Source organism: Neltuma alba, unplaced genomic scaffold, assembly GCF_004799145.2.
Source record: "Neltuma alba isolate B1F8T4 unplaced genomic scaffold, ASM479914v2 tig00011349_pilon, whole genome shotgun sequence".
Taxonomy (NCBI): domain Eukaryota; kingdom Viridiplantae; phylum Streptophyta; class Magnoliopsida; order Fabales; family Fabaceae; genus Neltuma; species Neltuma alba.
This window is the reverse complement of record NW_021636049.1, coordinates 87,642-96,503: the sequence shown is the minus strand read 5'-3', so window position 1 is coordinate 96,503 and position 8,862 is coordinate 87,642. Positions and strand designations below refer to the sequence as shown.

The window sequence follows — 8,862 nt, the reverse complement described above, 5'->3', positions numbered from 1 at the left end:
GGCCATGGGGAAAGCAAGAGTTTGCCACAACGAAAGTCACAGAGAGCCTAAGAAGTCTTAGATGATGCAAATGCAAAGTAAATGTAGAAAGGTGTAGAAAATCAGTATATTGTTTGTATTTCCTAAGATTTTGATGCTATGAAAATGAAGATCTCTACTATGAACAAGTATGATCCTAAGCTATGTTAAATGCACCTAAGAAGGCTCAAAACCTCAATTGACATAAAAATATGACACAGAGCTAACCTACTGACACAAGCTAACCTAAAACCAATTTCTTGGCTCCCCGACTACAATGCCATTTGATTCGCAACCTTTTCTTGATCGTGGAAGCTAAATCAAAATTTTTATCCAAGGATTACACTATAGGGTGCAACCTCAGGTCGTTTCACTTAAACGGAGCCTTAATCAAATTGACCTAAGCTAACTTAAATGTCATGCAATGCAAACTAAACATAAACAGGGGTTTTGGTTTTTCACAAACATTAAGTGAATTGAACTGAATGATAAACAAAATATTTTTTGGACTTTAGGGAAATGAGAAATGAATGATGATAAATAGATAACCAGACAATAATAAAGATCCTCCTGAAAGTGTGCTCAGGCTATCATAGTTCAAAATCAATTGATATGGGAGTAGAAATCACTAAGTTTCAAAATAATAAACCTTAAAGTACTCTTTAAGTCCAGGATCTTAATCAATGGAACTCCATTTCTCAAGATCCTGTGAAGTGCTCTTGGTGTGTGTAGAAAGATTGATTAAATGCAATAGGTCAAATGCAATCATGCAAAATCAACTAAATATCCAGACACAACCGTGTAAGAGTAGAGAGAATCTAAAGATCACAACTGATATACATGATACTTCATATATTTAAGCTCAGAAGTTCTACAATAACCAATCCACTACACAAATGAATATCCAAAACTGATTACAACTATAATCAAGTAGTTCGACTACAAATTACAAATCCTAAACCTAGAAATTCATAAATTCATAGCTAAATTGGGATTAAACTACTCTTAGCTTATTGAACTCCAGCCATTGTACACCTTCAAGAGAAAGAGAAACACCTAGCCACACATAGAAATCTGAAGCATCTCAACTAGGAATGAATCTGAGCTTCCCATGGTGGAGGTTTGACAGTGGAAAATGGAAGAGATTAGGGTTAGACAAGAGAAGGATGAGAGAGAACAGAGATGGAGGTTGTGACAAGAGTGAATGATGTCGCTTACACCAAAATAGGTTTTCTAAACCGGTAGTAAGGTGTACTAGGTCGGTTTGTATGAGTGGGTAGGTAAAATTTTTGAAAATGGTTTGGGTTTGGGTTGCTAATTCGAAGAGTTTGCCATGGCAAAGGTATGGTTTCGCTGCGGCGAACCATGGCTGAGAGGTCTCTAGTGGAAGTTCTATATTTCACCACGGCAAAGGTATGAGTTTGCCGCGACAAAACCTGGCAGAGATGTTAATGTTGCCTCTTGTGTGCCGCACTTCCTTAGTCTTCACTCTTGGTTCTATTTCTTGAGTGCCCTAAAATAAAAAGCAATGGTTTCAGGTATCGATTGTCCCAAAAATCAATTTAATGCAATTAATGAATAAATATGACAATTTTGCCCTCAAATAACACTAACTTAAAGCAAAGACTCTCAATCTCAATTAAGCACAAATATCATTAAAATGAGCCAAAAAGTGTAACAAAGACCTAGAAAATGCCATCAAATAATATAAACAATTTGAGTTTAATCAGCAATTTTTACACTCAACAATTTAAGGTGCCATATGCACCAAAAAATAATTTAGGATGTTGAATGTATCCAAAAGAATAACTTAAGGTATTAGATGCACCAAAATATAATTTAGGGCATTGAATGTTCCTCAAAAAATATTTCAAAGTGCTAAAAGCATTTTAGCCATATCTAGATATTCTCCGATTTTATTGTATATTGAATATTAATTCAATATATAAAGATATTCTCATATTGTGTTCCAGCACTACAGGTCTTACATTGGTCCCAAAAAAAAAAGTACTACGGATCTTTCAGCATCGTGCTCTAATAATTTAATCAATAAATAATATAAAAAAAAGACCCGAAAGAAATTATGAGCTATATTTTTATATTTTAAATTGTAATTCCAATTAATACACATAATTAACAAAAGCATTTTAGAGAAGACAACGTATATTTATTACAAATAACCAACTTAACAATTTTTTTTAATCTACTTAAATTATTTTGTTTGTTCTTATATTAAAGATTGGATGTAATATTTTTTAACTAAGCATACACACAAATTTTAATACTCACTCACCCTTAAAAATTAATAAAAGACTTATTAAACTTAAAAATACATTAAATGATGGGGAAAAGATGAGAAAATACCTTTAAATATACAAAATCCTCTATTAGTACTAGTAAAAAGCAAAAGGTTATATCAAAACAGGGGTACTGATATGGCATTTCTAAATGTTGGCAAAAGACAAGCTTGCCCTTAATGTATTGACAAAAGAAAAAACAATGCAAAAAGCAAGTTAAAGTAGTCCATTTATTTATTAGGTGTTGTTAACCTATATGAAAGAGTTGTCAGCACGTCTAATAAGGGGGCAACATGTGATTTGCATAAGTTTTTCAATGGGTTTTCCCTATAATGAATTTTGTTAACTACTTTTTGTTAGCATATATAAAATTATTGTCAATATATTTGGAAGAGTTGTCAATGGCCTTAATTAGCTGGCAACATGCTATTTGTCTAAGTTTTCTTATTAGTTTGTCCTATAATAAATTTTTCCGATTACTTGTTGTCAATACATATAAAAGTGTTGTTAATATATTTAAAAGAGTTGTTAACATATCTAACAAAGTTGTAATGAATTTATGGATTACTTGTTGTCAATATATATGTAAAAGTGTTGTTAATCTATTTGGAAAATTTGTCAACTCTCCTAACAAAGTTGTAATGAATTTTTCTAATTTTTCATTGTCCATCCATATAAAATTGTTAATTTATTTGGGAAAGTTGTCAATGCCTATAACAAAATTGTTAATAAATTCATGTGATAGTAATTTGTGTATCCTATTTTGAATTTCTCATATTACTTGCAGTGAATACATATAAAGCGATTATTAACTAATAAATATTACATAATTCAAGTAGTATGTTTCAAATACAAGTAGTCACCAAATACTACGTAGTTGTCGAAAGGCTTGATAAAGTAGTAACTCTAAATAAAGTAGTAACTCTAAAAATATAATATATTGCACGAGTAGATTGAATATAACATATATATTACTAGAAACAACAATAATATAGCTATTAATAACTTTACTTTAGTGATTAACTACAAACCAGACTTTTCATGGCAGTAACAAAATTTCCTATATTAGATTAAGTATTAACAACAATGAGTTCCTTGCATTTGGGGCCACCTAAGAAATGGTAAAGGCCTACCCGTGGCTGAAAAAACCATCAAAAAAAAAAAAATCAGTCACAGAAACCATATGAATCTCAAAAAATCATAAAGAATTGACCAAAGATTTAGCAAATGGGATATTGTTCATGCTTCTACAAAAAAGTAAATGTTGAACTTGATGGATCTTGTTAGCAAATCCACCTCATAAGTGGCTTCCTTCTGTTAGTCGATTATTCTAAACACAAAGCTCTTAGCAATAAAACATGAGAGAAATCGTATGGCGTGAGATTCTGTTAGTAGCCAAAAAAAAAAATCATCAATCATCATCTTTCTCTCTGATTCGTCATCTTTTCCATTGTCTCCCCTCCAAATTTGGACTTCCACCACAAATAAATTTTAAAATCCAAATCATGAAAATAATCTAAAATCAATCCTAGCTTAAATAAAAAATCGTCTTCAGGTATATCTAAAATGGAGAACACAGAGCGAAGAAGACAAAGCACCTGATTTGAAATGGAGAAGATGAGAAATCAAAGAGGATGAAAGTGAACATTGTAGAGGAAAAATCAGCTTTCAATGGTGGTAAGAGATTGATGAATCACCAGCATCATCTTCACCAGAACAATCATCGCCGTCACAGAACCAGGACAAAGAGCTATCACATCTCAGAAGGAATCGTATTGAAGAAGATGAATAACAACCACACCATCAATATCGCAGGACCAGGTGGAAGAGCATAGCGCTGTCTGCTATCACCATTTCCATCCGTCATTGCCTTTGCCGTCGATCTCATGCCATCCTCCATCATGCTCATAGTCGTACTTGGTTTTTCTAGTTTTTGAGGAAGGGTGAAGGGGAGGAGAGAAGAAAAAGAAAAGAAGGGCATATAAGTAAACTGATAACATTTTGAAATTCCAAATTGGTATGTAGGAAGGAATTTGGCATTTGTGAAATTTGAGGCATTGATTTGGGATTTCATAATTTTGAAGGTATTTATATTTCTTTTTCCCTTAAATTTTTTACTGCATATAAAATAAATATATTAATATTTATGTAATGTTATACTTCCTAACTATTTTGTAATAGTTATTAGATTGTTATATACAAGTTAGTGTAAGCAAAACAACATACATATATTACATAATCAAATCCAGATTTTATATATATATATGATACTCGAAAGAATTATAACGGAAGACTTATAAATACCTCTCACCATTAGCTCAATTGATTTGATATAAAACTTGATCTGAATGATGAGGAGCTGTGAATCCAAGAACATTGTTAGAGAAAGCAATACAAAGAATCTTCCAGTTGCTTATTAGACATAGTGATGACAATTATAATGTAATCGTTACTAATGGGAAACCCTCAGAGAGTGAACAGAGAAGAGATTAGGGTTTCACCCCAAACTTAGTATAGCATATGTTATTTTTCACCATCAGAAAATTAACTTCAATTAACTTAGTCGATTACTCACCTTAAACTAGACTCAAAATGACTACAAACTACACTCGTGATATTTATTAATTATCTTAATAATATTTAACTAGTTATAATAATAATAATAAATATCTCGGTTAGGAGTCTTCAAAAATAAATACTCTCATACATTAATAATCATTATGTTATGAAACAATTATTTTCGCCCAACACGATATCCTTGTAATATAACAAGGAGACCGATCCAATGAGGCACAATCTTTGGGCCTGAGTGTTATTTGGGAACGTAGAAATTCCTTTATTCACCGCAACGTAGATATGGTTTAGATGCTGTGACTTCGGGCATTCTCATTTCAAACAACCAGATAGGCAATGGCTTCATGTGGTTGAGCCTTCTAATTTTAATACTGATTGCGGTAAATGGATGTTGGTCTAGAAAGCTCCTCTTCATCTAGCGTTTTCGAAAGGAAACAGCCGATTTTATTTCGAACGGTTCTTGCGCATCTTGACGATGATGATGATAATTATGATGATCATAAAAAAATAAGCTAGCTATACATGAATACCATATACATGCATTTTAGGCCTTCCCAAAATTAAAGACCCAAAAAAGCGATCATGACATAAATGATAGAACACTGCTTAGAATTGACCAAACATAAACTAGTTAGAACACATCAGCATACAGCAAAAACATTTAAACGATGTTATAGCAATAAATATGGCTGAGTTTTCAACTAAAGCAAAAGAGGTAGAATAGAAGAGTATTGCTGTTCACGGGCAAATACTCGTTACATTACCCTTAGTGAAGTCTAATAAAAGTCCACTAGATAGTCATTCTCCAAGTCAACCCCCAAAAACATCAGCTTTACATAAACCAGAGTTAAAATTCTTCAAGACTTCCTACTTTCATTTGTCAATAAAAGATCTACAAGTCAGCAACCTAAGCTTCAAAACCATAGCCATGTGCACCTGTAACACTTTGCATCATAACAAAGATGTTAGAGCCATTAGTAAACTTGTCATAATCAAATGTGGCAGCAAGGAAGCAACGCTGACATGTTACTTGGTCCTCCAAAACCTACTATAAAAGCCCACAGCCAGTCTAACGACATGCTTGAACTAGAAAAGAAATCACTAATATTTACGTCTACAAATGAAACTCAAATCCTAATATTTAAATCTATACCCTCAAATAAAATATCACTTTCTTCTATGCAGAGACGGAGCCAATAACATAGTCATTGAAGGCGAGTGTTCTGTGAAAAAGCCAAAGTGCTAGAAATGATTAGCACGCCCAAGAGTAGAATGTTGTGATTGCTCCAACAATATCATCTAACTAGTCATAAGAAGATATGCAAATTTTGGAAAACAGAGCAAACACTTAAAATGTTAATCAATATTCTCAAGCAGCTGTTGGGAAATATATCCAATGGATAAAGCCAGAGAAGCAAAACTCAGTAAATAACAAGCTAATTATTTGTTTGCTCTCTCAATGTGGATACATAATTTTCTGATGATACGAAACTGTCTTCAGTTGATTACCAAATATGAATTTAAATACCTGATCACCCAGATTGTCATCTAAAATATTAGCATTTAAATAAGATTTAATCACTAGATTTGCAACAACTTCAAACAACCACTTCAGCTTATGAAAGTCTTGCCATTATTAAACATCAGGATCAGCAACTTGGAAAACAACTTAAAAACTTGCAATGTTTGTAAGTAACACGCCATATGGGACTCCTAAAAGCTTAATCTTTTCTACCATTTACTTGCCTCAAAATAATTGCAGGTGTCTTCCCAAGAGACACAGGCACTCCATCAATTGCCCCTGGTTTCACAAAGAAACTCCCAATAACGATTTAGCATATGATCCTCCGGCTCCACATCATTCCACATCCCATTACAAAATATAGCATATGCGTCAGCTGCATACCTGATTGAAATAGAATCGATGTTAGTTAGGCTAGCATCAATTCGAGAAAAAAGGCTAAAATATATGAAAAATAAGCTAGAAAGAAAATGGCATCATCTAACTTACCTGCCAACACCATATAGTTGGTGCACATGTGTCCAACTTTTTCCTAAATACTCTTGAGATAAGCGTTTTAATTTTTTTGTCCTTTCGTGTTGGAAACCTAGACTTCTGATTTCCTTTTCTAATACATTAGAAGGGACTTGAATGCATGTCTGTGCATCCGGGCACAGATCAAAAAACTTTGAAATAATTCCTCTAACCTGCATTACAAAACTCTCTTTTATGAGTAATTACTGGAATTATATCCATTAAACAAAAATACATCTGATTACTATGTTTTGAGAATGCGGGATGCATGTAATTGAGATAATATGAAACATATACCAAGCAGTTATAAATAAGGGGAAAAAAGGACACTAACCTTATGATGATCTTATTGAATCTAAAGGAACCTGCTTTATCTTTTTCGAAGATTTAAAGAAATGATATTTTAACTAATATTGCTTGAGATAGACTAATTACATATGAACTTACATGTATGAATTAAATATGTCCAAATTTAAATAACATGATATGAACATATGGAAACATCAATGAGATTAAGATTCAAAGGAAAAAACCGATTAAAATTAAATGGTAAAAAAGGGAGATGCATAAATTTACCTGCTTTCCACTGGTACGATTTAGCAGCATACAAAGAGCCAACACCCTCCAAGGGTCATGAGTATGATCCTCTTGGATAAGAGGAGGCTCATATCGTGGAGGTTTCCAAGTATTATTCGGAGCTTTTCTTTTGTAGGCATCCTTCTTTTTCTCATGAGCGTTAAGAACTTTGGGTTTTGACTTTCTCTCATCCACGCTCTTTTTCTTACCCAAACCCCTTTTCTTAACCACACCCACACGCTTTTTCTTAACCACACCCTTCGAAAGAGGAGGTATGTTGGCTCTGTAGTCACTATTAACAGTTATAAGCCTGGGTGGTGCCGTACAGGTAGCAAATCCCGGCTTCCATGGATCAACTTTGCCTCTACAGATAGAAGGGCAATGATTCGTTATTTTCCTAAGAATATTGATATTTCAAAGGAGCAGAGAGACTGACGACTTGTACATACGTGAATGCGAAGCGGGCGAAGGGATTTGAGGGATCGTCCACACTAAAATCCTCCATGATCCTAACAGCAGCAGAAAATCATGTTTAAGACAAAGATAACCATTTTGACAAGAAAAAAGCTGAGAGGGTACCTCAGACGATCGGAAACTTCTCGACGACGGTGGCTTCAACTTTCAACTCTGCCGCAGCGAAACTGAGAGGGGAACTCCGAATTGTGAAATAGGGAAAGTGGGATTCGCGCCTCATATTGGAAACGTGGCAACGGGTCTGTTTTCCATATTGTTCCAGAAACCCTTCTAAAAATCTTACACCGTTCGATTTGGATCATATGTCCAGCGGATGGCTGATCATAAAATGACATTCCCGTTGGTTTTCTTTTTCCCCTGCCCGTGAAAAATGAAAGAATCATAACTTATTATTGGGTGAAATATTTTTTCAAATATATTCAGCATTTTAAAATATTTTATGATATATCTAACACTCTAAAATATTAATTTAAGTATATCCAGAGTCTTAAAATATTTTTTTAGTACATTTAGCACTCTCAAATATTTTTTTAAGTGTAGTAGCACCCAAAAATATTTTTGGTACATCCAGCACCAATGCAAAAAAAAATATTTTAAGATGTTAAACGCATGTGAAAAATGTTTTAGAGTGCTAGATACATTTAAAAAAATATTTTGAGATGCTGTATACACTTTAACCCAAATTATTTTTAATTACCGGCTGTATATCCTATGGCTAAAATAATTTTAAATCCTCATTATAAAAAATGTTAAAACATTTCAAAGCTAAGTCTTAGAATTTGAGTGTAATTTCTTAAACTAATTTTTCTCTATAATCTAAATTAATCACTTTTATAATTTAATTTTTCTTTTGAAAGGAGGGTTTGTCATTTTCATACAATTATGCTT

General features: G+C 33.1%; 1 protein-coding gene across 2 annotated transcripts; it reads right to left on the bottom strand.

Moving 5' to 3' along the window:
* Positions 1 to 5,472: 5,472 nt before the first annotated feature.
* LOC114712362 (methyl-CpG-binding domain protein 4-like protein) lies at positions 5,473 to 8,175 on the bottom strand. 2 transcript variants are annotated; one of them, XM_028896883.1, is made up of 6 exons: positions 8,080 to 8,175; positions 7,950 to 8,009; positions 7,501 to 7,864; positions 6,901 to 7,097; positions 6,636 to 6,795; positions 5,473 to 5,833 (listed from the first exon to the last, which is right to left on the bottom strand). In XM_028896883.1, exons 2-5 carry the CDS (start codon positions 8,003 to 8,005, stop codon positions 6,681 to 6,683), a joined length of 732 nt encoding a protein of 243 aa, XP_028752716.1. In that variant the 5' UTR covers positions 8,006 to 8,009; positions 8,080 to 8,175; the 3' UTR covers positions 5,473 to 5,833; positions 6,636 to 6,680. The 2 variants fall into 2 exon arrangements, with proteins under 2 accessions (XP_028752716.1, XP_028752715.1); XM_028896882.1 differs by having other exon boundaries at positions 5,473 to 5,825.
* Positions 8,176 to 8,862: the final 687 nt, after the last annotated feature.